Source organism: Penicillium roqueforti (genome assembly GCF_015533775.1).
Source record: "Penicillium roqueforti strain LCP96 04111 chromosome Unknown scaffold_46, whole genome shotgun sequence".
In the NCBI taxonomy this organism is placed as follows: Eukaryota; Fungi; Ascomycota; class Eurotiomycetes; order Eurotiales; family Aspergillaceae; genus Penicillium; species Penicillium roqueforti.
Genome location: NW_024067610.1, coordinates 60133 through 76335, shown reverse-complemented (window position 1 = coordinate 76335; position 16203 = coordinate 60133). Strand labels below are relative to the sequence as shown.

Genomic DNA, 16203 nt, shown 5'->3' with positions numbered 1-16203 from the left:
CTTGACATGCTGTAATCATCATGTTTTTTTTTTTTTTTCAATTCCCCGACCTGTTCGCCGTTCCATCCACGTGTTTCTGCGCTTCAGCCGGTTCTTTTTCGTTTTTCCGTTTTCGTCCCCTGTAGTAAATTGACACGAGGCGTCACATTGACTGTCAGCTATTCCATACAGCATGTTACTATGTTGTAGCATCTTATTTGATATTTTCAATCTACATGTGTAAAAGAATTCATAGCTGAAAGTTCAATTTCGTTTATTGAACTCGGTGTATTAACTTCCAAATCATTTCAGTTCTATTATACTCTCAGTGAGAACGCTTGACTTTTGCGACCAATCGCTTCAACTCCTCGGAACTAGACTCCTTGGAGGACTTCTTCTGCTTCTTCTTGCTATCCAGGTTCTCTGTTGGAGCCTCAGCCTCGGCATCATCACCGGTACGTCGGCGCTTGCGGCCCTCGTCCAACAGGGCCTTCATGCCAGAAGTAGACTTGAACCGAGGATTGGTAGGATCAATGGCGAAATCATGAGTGTCGTACAGACGTGAGAAACGGGGATCGCTGACATTGACTTCAAAGTCATCTGTCTGGGCAAGTTCCACCTTCTTGCCCTTCTTGCCCTTGCCCTTCTTCCGGGCCTGTTTCTCGGCCTTTTCAATCTCGTTCATGTCGAAGTGTTTGATGTTGATCTTTTTGTCATCTACCATCAGCAGCTCCAACTCAGCTCGTTGGGCAGCTGACGCGGCTTCCTCGGCAGCACGCTCCTCACGCTTCTTGCGCCTCTCCTCCTTGCGTCGAGAACCTGCTGTGGCCTTTCCATCGGGGTCATCAAAGAAGGGATCATTGAATCCCATTTCTTCTTCCTCTTGCTGTGGCACCTCGGCTGGGCCCATCTTGGCTGGATCAGCTTCATTGTCTTCACTGTCCGCGGCAGCGCCATCCTCTGTAGATGACTTGGCCTTGAGTTTCTCCTTTCGGCGCTTTTTGCGCTCACGCTCCTTCCGCACATACTTGTCAATTGTGCTTTCTTCGATCTCCGGTTCATTTTCGAAGATAGTATCCTTGCCATGGCCGCCAGCCAAGCCCGATGTGAAAGTAACCTCCATCTCGCCAACGGGGCGTTCAGCTCTGGTGCGGGTAGGCTCGACGCTCAGACCCAGTAACGCACGCATGCGCTGTCTCTCGGCCTCTTTCTTGGATAGCTTTGTGGTTGTAGCTTCTCCTGCAGTATTATCGACAACTTCGACGCCTCCGTCCTCGTCATCCGATTCTTCGTTCTCGGAACTATCGCTACCGAGGTAGGCTTTCAGGTCATTCTCGTCAATGTCCTGACGTGAGCCCCGGAAGGCACGTGCCTGGGCTTCTTTTCTTGTTTTGTCATCCGCATCCCATGTCAATTTGACCTTGCTGTGCTGCAAAGCATCCGTTACAAACTCAGTAGGCTTGTAGCCGTCGGGGATCCGAGAACACTCGTCCCGGGACTTGTCGTCGGAGAAGTCAGTGTCCTCAGGCACGAAGCGAAGATCGAAGAAGTTGGCACTAGATAAATATTCAACACCATCCACCAGATCGTAGACATGCTTTGCGACGTCTTTTGATGAAAATTTGATAATGGCGTAGTAATACCGCAGTCGGTCGAGCTGATACCGCCGTAGCTGTGTAGAGTTGAATTCTTCACCATCGTCAGCCTTCAACATGGACTTCTTAATTTCCTCCTCCTCCTCATCAGAGTCAAGTTCCTCCTCTTCGGACTCTTGGCTGGTGTTCTTTTTCTTCCCAGAAGCAAAAATCTCTTTCGGGGGGCCTTCAACCTCCTCCCTCTCCATGCGCTCCTTTCCAAATTCGCTAGGGTAGACTGTGGCGTTCAACACTCGCCCCCCAGACGGAAGGAAACTGGAAAAGACTGCCATCAAGTCCTCGGCACGAATATTTTCCCAATCGAGGTTGACAACAGCTATCCGATCCGTCACTTCGCCGAGTGGCACATCGGACCGTTGCTCGTCCGGGAACTCGATCACATCCTCGTCCGCCTCGTCTTCTTCTTCGTCGGAGCTTTCTTCTTCAGATGACGAGGACTCAAAGCCGCCATCACGGGCAGGATCATATGAAGCAGCATTGACCCGTTTCAATTCTTTTTGGACATCTTCGTCGTCGTCGGCACTGTCCTCATCTTCGTCTTCATCTTCGTCTTCATCTTCATCCACCTGGTAAAACTGCTTCAATTTTTCCTTAGTGTCGTCTTTTCTAAGCTTTCGTCCATAGCGATCGACAGGAGCGTTGCTGGAGAAATCCTTATCGTCTAGCACATGCGCAAAGCGCTTATCGAGTTTGACGTGAGTCTGGCGTTTGCTGGGAAGACGGTAGCGAGGATCGGTCTGGATGTTCGCAAATCGAGGATCCGCTACAGAGACACAAAGAGTCAGTAATCATGGTCATGAGGTTTCCTGAAAACAAAGTCTTAAGCTTCCGCTGGACGTACTGATTGCTGGACCGGCTTCGCCTTTGGACTTGCCAGCCTTGGACTTTTTCTTGTCTGAGCCTGCCATTGTGAGCGCTAGGAAATTTCACTTTGCATACCACGAGCAGCAAGAAAATTCTTTTAATGCTTGAGTATCAATAGATATCGTCGGATTCAGCAAGTGAAAATAGTCGAGACCAATAAATTATTTCTTTTTTTTCTGCCGTCGAAGTCAGGGCGGTCAGGCACGTGTATTCTCAAAATGGCAAGTCTTCTTTTGACTTTCCCATGCAGAACAACTTGACAACATAAATTGTAATAGTATCTACTTGAACTTGAGTAAATCTGCAACTTTTTTTATAAATATGCTTTTGCTAAGTGACAATCCTAACAACCCAATGCTTGGTCTCTAAGATAAATCATAAGGGGTGGATCAACATATATACTTGAAGACGCAACAAATGAATGAATATTTCAGCATCCGAAGTATCGCTTCTCTATCCAGCGCGGTTCTCCTTCTTCTTCGATACGTCCAACAATCACATTGATCCTAGGGTATACGGCAGTGAGCCTCTTAAGGCCCCGTTCACCTGCTGCACAAGTTACGAAAACGATCCTCCCTTGTTCCACCCCATGATCAATCAAGACGCGAACAGCCATAAGTGCAGCACCTCCACTTGACATCTGAGAGTCAATTAGTATGACAGTTGTATGCTCTTCGATACGAGACGGAAGTTTCAAGTAATGCAACTCCGGCTCCTCGTTGCTCTCGTTCGTTTGAATGAGCAAACGACCAGTGAGACAGTCGGGAATGGATCGCTTAAGCGCGGTCTCCATGCAAGAGCCTCCACGTAAGATAGCCACGGCTGATACGATACCCTTGGGGTGCAAACCGAGGTACGTGCTCCCTTGTGGTGTTTCCACATTTGCGGATACATACGATGTCATATCCAGGGCCCTGCAACAGTGGTGTCAGTAAAGCAACTAGAAGGCGCTATGCTCACAGGACTCAAGTTCTTCTGTGGGCGTATCGTTGGGAATTGGGAGCATGAAGGAGCGCAGTACCTTTCAATCAAGATCGAAACCAGTCGATCAAAGTAAAATATGAAATCCTCTTGCTGGGTTTCTGGGGTCTGCAGAATAGTATTCATGCCAATAATCTGCGGTGTCGAGGGCAAGACGTGTACATTTGAAGGCAGCTCCACTTCTGCTGCAACCAAACCTAGTTTGCGAAGCGCTTCGGTATGGTTATCAGATTTCTCCTGCAGCTTGCGTTGAATGTGTTTGACCACCATGTCTGAATTAGTTAGTGTATAGGTCTCAAAACGAGCAGCTCCAGGGGTTGCACACCAATAGCGGTCTTGTTCTCAATGCCACGCGGGATAATGATGTCTAGGATTCAAAATTAACAATGGTATCCCAATGCTTTGTAAAGTCATATGGCTACCAACCTGAGATAGAGCGTTGAGGCTCCACAAAACGAGTGTAAGAAGGCTTCACAAATTCAAACCATTGTTTGATGATTCCTTCAATATCCCGCCCTCGCTCACGGACGTCACGCAAGACTATACATTGTCAGCTGGGTTCAGTAGCCCGGTTGAGATAACTTACTTCTGCGACCTAAGCACACATCCATATCTGCTTCAACAAAGATCTGGGCCATCAAATTAGCACGGATAAGCACAATGATAGCACAGAAACTATAATACCTTCACATCCAACATCTCGACAATTCTGGGATCATGGAGCGCCAAAATCCCCTCGAGAATGATCACATGAGGGGAGTAGAGGGTGGTCGTATTACGCTGCCGCTGGTGCTCAGCAAATGAGTAAATTGGGATGTTCGCTTTCTTTCTGTGTGATATTCAGTCAGGTCAAATAGAAGGACTCTAGCAAGAACAGTAAATTTACCCTTTCTTCAGATCACGGAGGGTTTCCACCAGAATATCAAAGTCAATCGATTCCGGGCAGTCGAAGTCATATTCATTTGCGTGGGCCTTGTGGTGTTGCTCAGGAGTTAAGGTCTTGTAAAATGAGTCCTGTATAGAACACATTAGAACAAGGTCTCGATTTATATGCAGTTCACAAGCTGTACCATTACAAGGATCACCACCCACGGCAAGTTCAAAGACTTGACAATCTCCATTGCCACAGAGCTCTTACCGGAGCCAGAGCTGCCAGCAATGCCAATAATGCTCAAGTCCTGCCATGGTGGAGAATATCGCACTTCGGTGGACGAAGAAAATAAAGGCGAGATTGATTCCATGTCTACGTGTGCGACATACAACGCTGTACTTTGTAGGTATCTTGACCCTCTCCACCCCTCTGGTTTCGATTATGACAGCTTGAAACTGTCCAGGTGGGGAGCCCCGGGCCCACGATAATTACCTAATCTCTAGTCCCAGAGCGGGTTAGTCGAGGGCCATTTCCTGGAAGTTCCAAGATTGGCTGCTCACGTGCTGCTTATGTCAGAGGTTTATAATCACCAATTTCGGCCTAGCGTGCTACTTTCGCTTAAGCTACTTCTTCCGCCGCGAGCTTTTCACTTCCTTTTCTCTTTCGCATCCAACTCCCACACAGCGATTTGTCTTTCCCCATGGCTGTCGTCTCTTGGGTTGCCTTCCAGCTTTACGGATAGCTTCAGATCAGATTCAAGACTGGCTATCTAGACCATAATGTCTGCTAATGTTGTATGCTTCTCGGCTTGACACCCGTGGTTGCTGGCCTTTTAACACAATGCAGATGTCTCGCACTTCGTCGACTGCGACGCCTACATGGCATCACTTCGAGCGGAAGCTCGAAGAGGTCAAACCATCTAAAACGTGAGTGACCTCTATTCCATCCCCATCCGCCTACACCACCGTGACATGATGTTCTTGAAATTAAGTTGGGAATCTCTCTGAAAACATGTGAGGAAAAACAAATTTGACTTATCCTTCTGATTCACGTCACCACTGCACAATTTTCATTAATCCGTTGAATCAATGGTTACTGACAATTACAATGCAGCGATATCAACTATTTGGTCATGGATTACCTCATCACCAATGGCTATCCCGCTGCTGCGAAGAAATTCGCAGTGGAGGCCAACATCCAGCTCAGAACGGATCTTGAAGCCATCCAAGAGCGGGTTGAAATTCGCACTGCGATTCACTCTGGTGATATCCAGGCGGCCGTTGAAAAGATCAATGAGCTGAATCCTCAGGTAAGAAAATTTTTCCCACTAGTCTACTTCACATCCCTCGGCCCCACTTCTTGCTATGATTATACGGAGTTTCATGCACCACTCTTAAATTCCCTTCGGGGATATTTGCAGAAAAACAAACATCTTCAGTCCTCAGTATGAGCAATTGCCAAATATTGAATCTTATCAGCATATCACGCATTTTATGTCATGTGCCATGGCTAACAAGACTTCAATAGATCCTCGATGAAGACCCGTCTTTGCACTTCTCCCTCCTACGTCTCCAACTGGTTGAGTTGATCCGGACCTGCATGGACACACCTGGTAGCGATATTACTCCTGCTCTGGATTTTGCGACGGCACAACTTGCACCCCGCGCCCCTACAAACCCTCAATTCTTGGCAGACCTCGAGCGGACTCTTGCCCTTCTTATTTTCCCCAGTGATAAACTGGCCCCATCGCTTGCGTCGCTCCTGGACCCTGCACTTCGTAAAGAAATCGCAACCCGAGTCAACGAGGCAATTCTGCAGAACCAGGGTGCTCGTAAAGAGGCCCGGCTGCGCAATCTTGTGAAGACCCGGGCATACGCCGAGCTCAAGGCACGAGAGGCCAAAAAAGACATCCCAGATACCTTGGATATTGGCTTGGTCGGCGATTCTCACGACAACAGTAACAGTAATGACCTTGCTACTAACATTCGTGACACTCTGATGTCGAACAACAGCGACATTGATCCAATGATCTCCTGATCCAACTTGCCTTTCAAGCTGGCCTTGATTGTCACTTATATCCCCCTATTTTGTCAAGGCAGGATCTCCTCCTTTTTGGTCCCTCTTCTAGCGCGGCGTCTTGGATCCACATTTCTAGGTGTTGGGCGATGGTATCTCACTAGCTCTAATAATATGGGCGTTTCGACGATCCCTTTGTAATACAAATGGCTATTTCAATATTTATTTTGACCACCTATTTTTCTCCTGAACATGGTAGTTTTGTACTCCGTAGCGTAATATCACTTGATTATATTTGAAAAGCTCCCTGGTGGAATGGATGCAAACAATGCATTGATGTATGCAGCAACAACCAGTGTAGCAAGAATGATAGCTATCCCACGCAATAAATCAACCCGCAATATGAATCAAGAGTGGCTATGAAATCCGATAAAGCAACAAAAGCAAGATCTAGGAGAGATCTTAAGCAACCAAAATACCCCCGGGCTCGCTGCCTGCCGAATATTGAAGATGAAATCTATCACAAATGTCTCTAGATCAACAACAAATGACAGGACACATACGAGGCAAAACAGGCTTCCTTAGAAGCTCATGAGATCTGGAGAATAGAAAGTATTAGCAAAGCACGAATTTTGATAGAGAAATAATGAGAAAGTAGAAGACATACCTCTTCCAAAGAGCGCTCTCTTGGCCCAATCCATGGCCAGCATGCATCGCGTGCGGAAGCTGACACTCTCAGCAAAGTAAATACTACGCCAAAGATACATAGCAATGACGCCACCACTGAAGCTCAAACCACCCAAGTCAAACACAGCAGCATTGCTGATGTACGCCAGGCTTCCGAGGTGCTTATACTTGAACGCCTTGTAGACAGCCTCATCGAGGTCACCGTAGTCGACCTCGTTGGCCCTGAGACCGGGAAGCGCGGCGGCAATCTTGGTCAGTTTACGACCCAGGTACACACCCTGTTGATTAGCGCGCTGAGCAGTGGCGGGCAGGGACGTGAGCTTGGTGTCGATCTGGTGCAGGAGCTCGGAAAGCTCGCCGTAGTCAAGAGTGCCAGATTGGTCCTTGTCGTATAGCTCAAAGAGCAGATCCAGGCGACGGAGATGATTTGTGGCTTGCGGGAAGCGTCTCTTAACCCGAGCGGCGAATTCGGTCCATTCAGAGAAAGTAAGGTGCACTTTTTCGGGGTCGCGGCCTTTCTCCCAGGCAACGGTGCGGAGGAACCTGATGATGTTGTCTGCAATGTTGTTCTGGACTGTTGAGCAGTCGCCAATTGCATAGACGTCGCCCAGGGGAGCGCCAATCACGCGGAGATGGGAATCAGTTTCGAGAGCGTGCTTGTTGTTTTGGCCTTCCAGTTCATTAGAGAGTTTTTCTGAGATCTCGGCTCGGGCTAAAGAGATGTTGTTAGACCTAGTATATTGAGTAATGGCGTTAGTGCACTAACCAACTCCAGTGGACCACAAGCAGAATCCCATTGGGATTTCTTTTACAACCGTCTTGCCCTCTTCCACCTGTGAGAAAAGAACCCGGTCATTACGCACTTCCCTGACACGGGCGTTGGTCAACACCTCAATGCCATCGCGAGTAAATCGGCTCTGCAAGACGTCAATATCAGACAAATTCCGAGGGGGATGTAGAGAAAACATACCTCGGCATACTTAGAGAGTGCTTCGTCGTAAGTGTTCAGGATGTGGGTTCGACTTTGGATGATGTGAACAGAAATCTCGTTCCGTACAATGCGAGGGAAAGAATGAAGCAGATCTTCGTTTAAGAGATCGAACAGTTCGGCAGCGAATTCAACACCGGTTGGGCCACCTCCACACACCACGAAAGACAGCAGGCGTCTGCGCTCTTCATCAGATGTGGTGGGGAGGCACGCTAGCTCCATATTTTCTAGAACCCTGTTCTTGATTCGACGAGCGTCGTCAATCGTCTTCAGGAAGTTACAGTGCTCAAGGCCTTTCACGCCGTGTGGGTTTGTTACACAGCCTAGTACATAGACATGTTAATACATTTTTGAACATGGCCCTGCTTGTTCTTTGTCACAACGTACCGACTCCGATGACCAGCTTGTCGTATGGAAGATAGAAATTTTTTGTCTGACCATCTTGGCCAACCTGGGATATTTCCACCAGCTTCGCAGAGAATTCGACATCAACCGCAGAAGCCTTGAGGAAGTGACCATTGACCCGGTCGATAATGCGCCGAACGGGCTCAACCAGCGACCGAAGACCCAAAGTTCCAACCGTAGCAGAAGGCAACATGGGAGTAAACAGGAAGTAGTTAGTAGGTGAAACAACAGTGACATGGTAATCGGCAGGGTTCAAGTTCTTAAGGAGCGCGACGCTACCCCAGCCCGTTCCCAGGATAACCAGACGAGGTTTATCCTTCTGCCGAAGCATAGCTTCCGAGTCATAGTCGCCAACCAGCACATCGGCAATGGGCAGGTTCTTCGGGCCTCCGATTCGAGGATTGAGAGCCAATTCTGAGACCGGGATGTCCGTCTCTTCGGAACCTGTGCGGTATGTACTAGCATCGTAAACGAAGAAGGCGACGACCACGGTGCCGGAGGCGACGACGAAGAACCCGAAGAATGTAAACACCTTGCGTAGAGCATTAATAGTACGGGACCCTGCCAAACGTTCGACTTTAGCTGCGGTTTCTGATTTGAATCGGACCCGCATCGAGACCGGCGCCAAGGCTCGGCATTGGGGGGCTGGGCGCCGATGAGGAGTGTGTAAGGAGCGGGACAGAGGTCGGCGGAATGTAGCTGATGGTCTCGAGGCAGGAATCCGCCCTGGTAATGCCCCTATCGACTTCAGCGCGGCGGCGTCCGCACGGGTCCGGTGCAGCATCGCGTTCAACATTGTCATGGGAGGTTGTGTAGAGGATGTTCAACGATGGAAAAAAGAGCCGAAGCAGCTCATGGTCCCTGTACACTCAAAACACGAGCGACCTTGAAGCAATCGAACCAAAAAGAGTATATCTCACAAAAATTTATGAGGATACGACACCAACTATCACCGGCGACGTCATCGTAATGGATGTCACGTGCCAGGAGCTACTCGGGAACCCGGCATCAAAACTCTGAACTCATACGACAGTGCCGGACTCGGTTGTAGATTCACCGGCAACTATATCTAGATAAGTCGATCTTCTGTGTACCAATGGAAATGAATCCGTGGAATTCTATTATATACCAATAACTAATCGGAGTGGACATCGGGCCGAGCTCGAAGAAAGCCTCAAAAGCCCAAGCGCATGTATGATAAAGAGCAACATAGCAACCACCCATTCCGGTCTCGGAAGTTAAAATAAAAAAAGCCATTCCCCGCGGGATGCTTCATGTGCAGAGGGAAATAAATAAACGCCGACCTCGCTTGACATGCAAAAAAAAAAAAAAAAAAAAAAAAAGATTTCCCGTGCATGATGGATGATGTGGATAACGCGAGCTCAGTCTCAATCTAGGTCCTCGTCCGGCTCAGCGCTAGGCTTCTTCTTACCGGTTGAACTCTTCCGGCCCTTGAGCCGCTTGCTGAGGTTGGAGCTGGAGACCGAGCTCTTGCGCTTCATGGGCCGAGGAGCCACCGTCTCGTCGAGATCTCCAACAGCGTCCAGGCCGTCCCCTTCTGCGTCCTCGTCTCCATCCACCCTGAACTCCTCATCGATGGAGAGTAGGGTTGCAAACTCTCGACATTTTTGGTGCATCGTTTCCTCGTTGTCTAGGGCTGTCATATTTCGGGCAACGGCTTCCCAGAACTTGTCGCCGGTCACACCGTGCACCTTGGTGGCAGTTTTATTGGGTTCCTTCGTTGCAGGTTTCCCTTCTTTGTTCTTGCTCTGGGAATTTATTCCGTAGAGACGACGAAGGTAGGTTCGAGCTTCCCAAAGCATTGACAATGATGCTGCAGCAGTTGCCAACAATCTCAATGTCGCAGGGTTCGCTTGCCGCGGTGTGATTGTCGATTGAGGCATCTCAAGCGCAAACCCTGGCATCATGTTATTTGAGGCATCTGCGTCTAACTGAGGTGGACCGATTGGGGTGGGGGATATGTCTGTCTCAATCGCGTGTGCAATAATAGTGCCCGTTGAAGAAACGATACGCTCCATACACGCGATGGTTGGCACAAGTTCGGCCAATTGACCGTAGTCGAAAAATGCCAGGTTTTGGGAGATGAAGCGTGCCAGTAGAAGATGTTCTGGGGGGTTGCCAGTTACATCCAATTTTTTCGGATCGAAGTTGACTTTGGAGCAAAGGTTCGCGAGGAACTTTTTCTGGTAACGGCTGTTGCTGATTTTGACAATTTCAAACAACGGCGCAAGCTTCGAGACATAAGGCCGAGGACTGGCGCCGTTGGAGTCGCCAACAATATCACGTTGGTAATAGAACGCCTCTTGCACAGCCCGCATGTATTCTCGCTCAAACATGGATTCATACTGTTGGTGGAGCATTTTGTGCGTGTCAAACGCGATTTTCGCAATTGCAGGGACTGTAGAAGTCTCCAGAGAGACCAGAACGCCCGCGCATTCCTTTGGGTGCACTAAGCCCTGCCTATTGATACTCGCAATGAGTTCAATAGCAGTCAGTGAATACGTATCCTGGCGCGATTGTGCCACCTGAAGCATGTTTGAGAGAAAGTTTTGGGCGATCAAAGCAGCAGCGCCATCATTGTCGCTAGCCCTCAAGGAACCACCCAATCTGGTAGTGTCTTCCTGAGCGGCGGCTTCTGCGGTTGGCATGACGGCCTTTTCTGACTTGCCTTCATGGATAGCAAAGAAGTCTGCAAAAGATCGGAGAACGATGTTTTGCAGACTTGGGGCATCTTCCTTGAAAACCTGAGCGAAAGTCTGCCGTGTGCGTTCTCTGCCGAATTGACCAGGCCAAGACTGGCATATAGATCCCAGGCTTTCGAGAGCCATGACCCTCAGTTCAAAGGGTGAATTCGATGCAATGAAGGGAATAATAGAGTCAACCATTAGCCCCGCAACCGAGCCACCGGTCCAGGTGGGGAATTCACTTTTGAAATGAGATGCATACTTCTCAAGGTCGCAATGCCGTCCAACACAACCTGCAATGCGAATATAACTCTTAGCGCGACCCAGGATTGCAGCATGTGTAGGCGAGGAGAGATCGACACTCTTATACTGTTGCAATGGTTTCAGTACTGAAACTGTCAATTTCACCAGTCTGTTCGTATTTTGCAGAACACTGTTGATGGTCCACAAGCAAGCCATGACTTCGTTCAACTCCGAGCGGGAGAGCTTAGCAACACTCTTGAAAAGGTCATTCTGTACTTCCTTGAGAAGAGTGTTGTGGGACGAGGATAAAAACGGCAAGACGCAGCGATAGATAACCACAACCGATCGGAATAAGAAAAGATCATCTGCGGTAGAAAGGTGTCCGATGTAAGGATGCAGGGCCTCCAGCTGGTCCGAGGTAAACAGCTTCGCATTCGACTTGGCAAAGACGGTGATCGTCTGCAAAAGAGCTTGCTGGGATACCTTGCTTGATCCATCTGAATCCTCAACCAGTCTCTCGAACATGGTAGCGACCATTGCCTTACAAACTTTGAAGTTCAATGCCGCCGACTTGGATTTATCCGAAAGAACCGCTTTCAGACAGACTCTAAGAGACTCTAGGGCAGTCTCACTACGCTCAGTCAGACCAATGACGAGGCCTACCTGCTCTCCAAGAGCCATTTTCAGTTTTGGCCCTTCAGACGAGGAATCAATGGATTCGTGGAACGGAACGAGCCATATTTCTTCGAAGGTTTGGCGAGCCAAACTTGCCACGCTCTCCTCAAGATCGCCTGTGCGTTGAAGGAAACTGTCGAGAATGGCCAACTTCAGTTCCTTCCGAGGCGTTTTGTGGTAAATGTCCTTCAAAAGTCCGATGCAGCGTTTGCGAACACCAGCTGTTTGATCAGCTGCACATGCTAAAATGCTTCGACATCCTTCTTCTTCCAGCTTAGGCTTTAGACCAATGCATTGTCCGATCAACTGTAACGCGGAGTCCCGAACCATAGGTGAGGCATCTGTCGTACACCGATGTATAACGCGCAAAACGGAAGGATCTCTGTCAAGAAGGTTCGGGTCTTTCTCGAGCATGTAGATGACACTTTTCAAGCTGCGGCTGCGAACCTTGGCCGAGTCACCAAGGAAAGAGGCCAAAAGAACTTTGAGAATGGTGTCGAATGCTTTGCCGAAATTGGAATTTAAAACCGTGAGGATATAGGCAAATTTTCCATGCACGTTGGGAATTTGGTCGAATTCTTTATGAGTCTCCAACCAGCGTGGATCTGAGAAGGACATTGTCAAAAGAGTAACTAAGCCATCAGTCACCTCGTCATGTGCAATTTCTTCATGGTTCTCGGAGTTGTAATATAGGGCGCAGGCTGTTTTGGCCCATTGAGCCAAGTAGTAGCCTCGCGCGCTGGTCAGTTGCCAATTGTCGGAATTCTTGTCTTGCAAAAGATGCTCGAGCGCAATCCTATACGGGCCCGTTGGAGTGATGAGGTCCTGATGATGCAGTGCGCCAGAAGAAAATTCCTCGAATTGTTGCTTGAGGTAATCAGTCAATTCACTGTCGGAATCTTCCAGAGCCGGGAGCATGTGCTGAGCGGTTGCTATCAGATCTGAGATAGCAGAACCCATCCAGCCAAGAAGCTCAAGCGCCATGCTCTTCGCAGTCGCAGCGCTTTTATCTTGGTCGGTGATCTGAATCATGCGTAAGGCCAAGATCCGGAGAAGCAATTCTGCAGCCGGCCAATCAGCCGAGCCCAGTACATTGATCAGATCTTGAGTGAAAAGATCCAGAATATTCCGATATGGCTGGTCACCAGTTTTCGTCGAGTTCATAGCACGCTGAACGATGAAGTTCACAATGTATTGTGCAGAGCGCATGGCATTGTCATAGAGTCGGTTGGCCTTGTTCGCTAGGCGTTCCAATGATTCGTCTGACTCGCCATCAGACTCACCATTAGCATGATCCTCGCCATTGCCCATAAGCTCATCATCGTCGTCATCGGCTTGTGCTTTGATTCGACGTTTGACCTTCGGTCGCGAGGGTATCTCCAACGCAGTTGTCTGAACAAGCTGCAAGACTAGCGCGGTAAGTAGTTGGATGTTTTTTCCATCTGCAACTTTGAACTGCCGGGCATTCTGACGTGTGGTGGGGAGTTTCTCCAGTGAGACCAGAATCTCATCTAGAATGAACGGTCGCTGCTCAGGGTATTTGGAAAACACCTTTGCAAGCACATCCATCGCACCACGTCTCGCAGGCTCGTACTTCTGATATCCTAAAGCGGAGTCTTTGTCATTATGCGCATTTTCCACAAATATTAGCTTTGCAGCAAAGAACTCCGCGGCCGTGATCGCCCCCTCGGAGACATCAATGCGAGACAGAAAGTCTGCAAAAAGAGTGAGAACCTTCTTGCTCTGGTGAACAAGAGTGCTAATGATCCGTCTCTGGGAGGAAAAGAATTGGAAGTGCTGGCTGTCTTTGCCACCAGGACGAGATTCCACTGCGGGAATAATGCAATGGTCAAATACTTGATTGAGAACCGTGGGAATGGCCTCGATGAGATCCTCTGGACAAAGATCTCGCTCAGTCTGACGCCCAGACATCGTCTGCAGCAGCGTTCCGATTGCAAATAGTGCGTTCAACACATCCTCTATCTTACCCAGCCACTCCTGGGACTCAAGCTCACCGAATGAATCGCCTAGGCCAATGTCCGGAGATTGTGCAGCAATAATTGGCTTTTCGCACAATTTTTGAATGCGGTTAAGATAATCAGACGGTATGTCCTGGAGTCGACCAAACCCTGCAACTTTCCGAAGGGCCTTCTGCAGGCGAGTGTGAGCATCAGATGATAGTATCAATCCATGAACTTCTAAAGATTTTGGGTTCACGAAAATTGGATTCGGCGTGTCAGGGGTTGGGGGAATCGAAGTATCGGGTTCGATTTGATCTTCTGCTTCAAAAATCTCGTGTAGAAGATCTTGAAGCTTTTGCAAGGCTGCATCTGCTTCCTCTTTTTGGTCCTTGAGTCGTACCGCCGCCATGGCGTCTTGGTCATGGGCTTCCGGTTTAGGCTTCCTTACGTTCGCGTAATCGCTGTGTTGTTGTTGTACGGGTTTGATTGGAATAACGACGGACAGTTGACTCGATGTAAGAGGAGGATTCAGCTCAAAAGAGGCCGAGAAAGGTGCCGAGTTCGATTTGTTCGCAACGTATGCTCGCTGATTCAATGAAGCAACTGTCTTCGGTGTGAGGTCTTTATTTTCGGGCTTTGTCTTTGAGGGTGCTTCGGGGTCTGCGGCCGGTCAGTGAATTGACTATAAATATATCTGTGGCATCTCAGAGCTTACATCTGAATGCAATGTCGGTGGAGTTAAGCACCATCCGTGCGAAGGATCCAAGGCTATTAAGACCGGAAGTAGCACCGTCAGGATCGTTTGGGCGCAACTGTTGACTTCGCGTGGGAACGCGAGGAAGCTTGAATTTGCTATGGAATCCAAATTAGTTGACTGCCTTTCAAATATTTCACATCTCCTTACAATTCTGTCAGCTGGTCTCCATCCAGCAACTGTTGGATATATTCTCGAGACGTTTCTAAACGACTAGACTCGTCCCGTCCCGTTTGCATTTCCGTGTCAAGTGCACTTAGTGTTTTGCGGCCTTCTTGGAGGACATGGTTTATAGACGTGGTATTTGAAGGCCGGCCAACATCGGGACGTAGGATGCAGTCTGTGAATACAAGCTGTCAGAAAAATGAGCATAATTGAGGAGCGAAAGAACGAACCAAGGCCGAAGACAGGTGCGCTGGACATAGATGAGTACTGCAATGCTTCATCCACAGATAGCGACCTTTGATTCTGAAACTGCATATTGGAACCATATGGTGGCATCTGATCATGGCCGCTGATGACCACCTGAACGGCGGGTCGTCCATTCTGGTCCATGGTCGCGGTTAAGTTAAAAGAAGAAGTAGGCGCGAGTCAAGTTGACATGCTCGTGATAGAGACATGGCAATGAAGGCAGGCGCCCTATGACATCCCTAGATCATTCAAGTAGTTTAAAAAACCAGAATCTGAAAGAAAATGAGCTGAGCTACGAGCAACTGCGTTAATGAATTCCGTATGGGTGACGGCACCCCTATTGCCGTCTGTGACCGCCTCTGTGGAGGCTCGTGCATCAAAAAAAAAAGTTGCATAGATTATTCACTGCATAAGGCCTGTTTCGTTATCACTTCGCTTGCACCTTGATCTTCTGCAGTATCCAGATCGTCAAAAATACTTCTCACTCCTCAACATGTCTGCCATTGGTTCCTTGATTTTCTGCACAGATTGTGGTAATCTCCTACGAGAATCTACCGGCAATGCAGATGCGATTCTACACTGTGATGTCTGCGGCACTCGGAATAAAGGTATGTGACTAAAACCCGTTATTCTTGCCAGGTTGATAGATCAATCATTGCTAACTTCTATTTACAGACACAATCCCCCAAACAACCGTGTCCCAGTCCAAGCCCTCCGCATTCCCCTCCGCACTGAGAGCCAAACTATCGGCAGTCCAGGTCCTGTCAGCAGAGGATCGGAAGACTGAGGCTATCATCGACCGTACATGTAACGAATGTGGAAGGAAGCAGATGTTCTACACTACGGTACAACTGCGCAGTGCCGATGAAGGAAGTACCGTGTTTTACAGATGTGTCTGCGGATTCAAGTATGCCCACCCGCCTCAAAAGCATATATCTATGCATGCCCAACAAATACTAACTACTTCAACAGGGAAACTACCAACAATTAAACTTGGAGTAACGGATT

General features: G+C 48.6%; 6 protein-coding genes across 6 annotated transcripts; 2 read left to right on the top strand and 4 right to left on the bottom strand.

Moving 5' to 3' along the window:
- Positions 1-304: 304 nt before the first annotated feature.
- LCP9604111_9375 (pre-rRNA-processing protein ESF1) lies at positions 305-2542 on the bottom strand (the record flags this gene model as incomplete). Its single annotated transcript, XM_039077622.1, has 2 exons — positions 305-2397; positions 2476-2542. 2 exons carry the CDS (start codon positions 2540-2542, stop codon positions 305-307), a joined length of 2160 nt encoding a protein of 719 aa, XP_038924649.1.
- A 386-nt stretch (positions 2543-2928) lies between these two features.
- Positions 2929-4720, bottom strand: LCP9604111_9374 (uridine kinase family protein; the record flags this gene model as incomplete). Its single annotated transcript, XM_039077621.1, has 8 exons — positions 2929-3412; positions 3520-3751; positions 3805-3846; positions 3906-4019; positions 4066-4108; positions 4164-4308; positions 4366-4493; positions 4550-4720. 8 exons carry the CDS (start codon positions 4718-4720, stop codon positions 2929-2931), a joined length of 1359 nt encoding a protein of 452 aa, XP_038924648.1.
- A 409-nt stretch (positions 4721-5129) lies between these two features.
- LCP9604111_9373 (glucose-induced degradation complex GID8) lies at positions 5130-6387 on the top strand (the record flags this gene model as incomplete). Its single annotated transcript, XM_039077620.1, has 4 exons — positions 5130-5144; positions 5197-5276; positions 5464-5659; positions 5878-6387. 4 exons carry the CDS (start codon positions 5130-5132, stop codon positions 6385-6387), a joined length of 801 nt encoding a protein of 266 aa, XP_038924647.1.
- A 560-nt stretch (positions 6388-6947) lies between these two features.
- On the bottom strand, positions 6948-9242 carry LCP9604111_9372 (putative NADH-ubiquinone oxidoreductase 64 kDa subunit; the record flags this gene model as incomplete). Its single annotated transcript, XM_039077619.1, has 5 exons — positions 6948-6964; positions 7034-7765; positions 7820-7970; positions 8024-8364; positions 8429-9242. 5 exons carry the CDS (start codon positions 9240-9242, stop codon positions 6948-6950), a joined length of 2055 nt encoding a protein of 684 aa, XP_038924646.1.
- Positions 9243-9834: 592 nt separating this feature from the next.
- Positions 9835-15339, bottom strand: LCP9604111_9371 (putative sister chromatid cohesion protein Mis4; the record flags this gene model as incomplete). Its single annotated transcript, XM_039077618.1, has 4 exons — positions 9835-14690; positions 14746-14882; positions 14935-15124; positions 15180-15339. The coding sequence occupies 4 exons, from the start codon at positions 15337-15339 to the stop codon at positions 9835-9837; spliced, it is 5343 nt and encodes a 1780-aa protein (XP_038924645.1).
- A 349-nt stretch (positions 15340-15688) lies between these two features.
- On the top strand, positions 15689-16186 carry LCP9604111_9370 (DNA-directed RNA polymerase I core subunit RPA12; the record flags this gene model as incomplete). The annotated part of the gene is made up of 3 exons (XM_039077617.1): positions 15689-15803; positions 15871-16102; positions 16168-16186. The coding sequence occupies 3 exons, from the start codon at positions 15689-15691 to the stop codon at positions 16184-16186; spliced, it is 366 nt and encodes a 121-aa protein (XP_038924644.1).
- Positions 16187-16203: the final 17 nt, after the last annotated feature.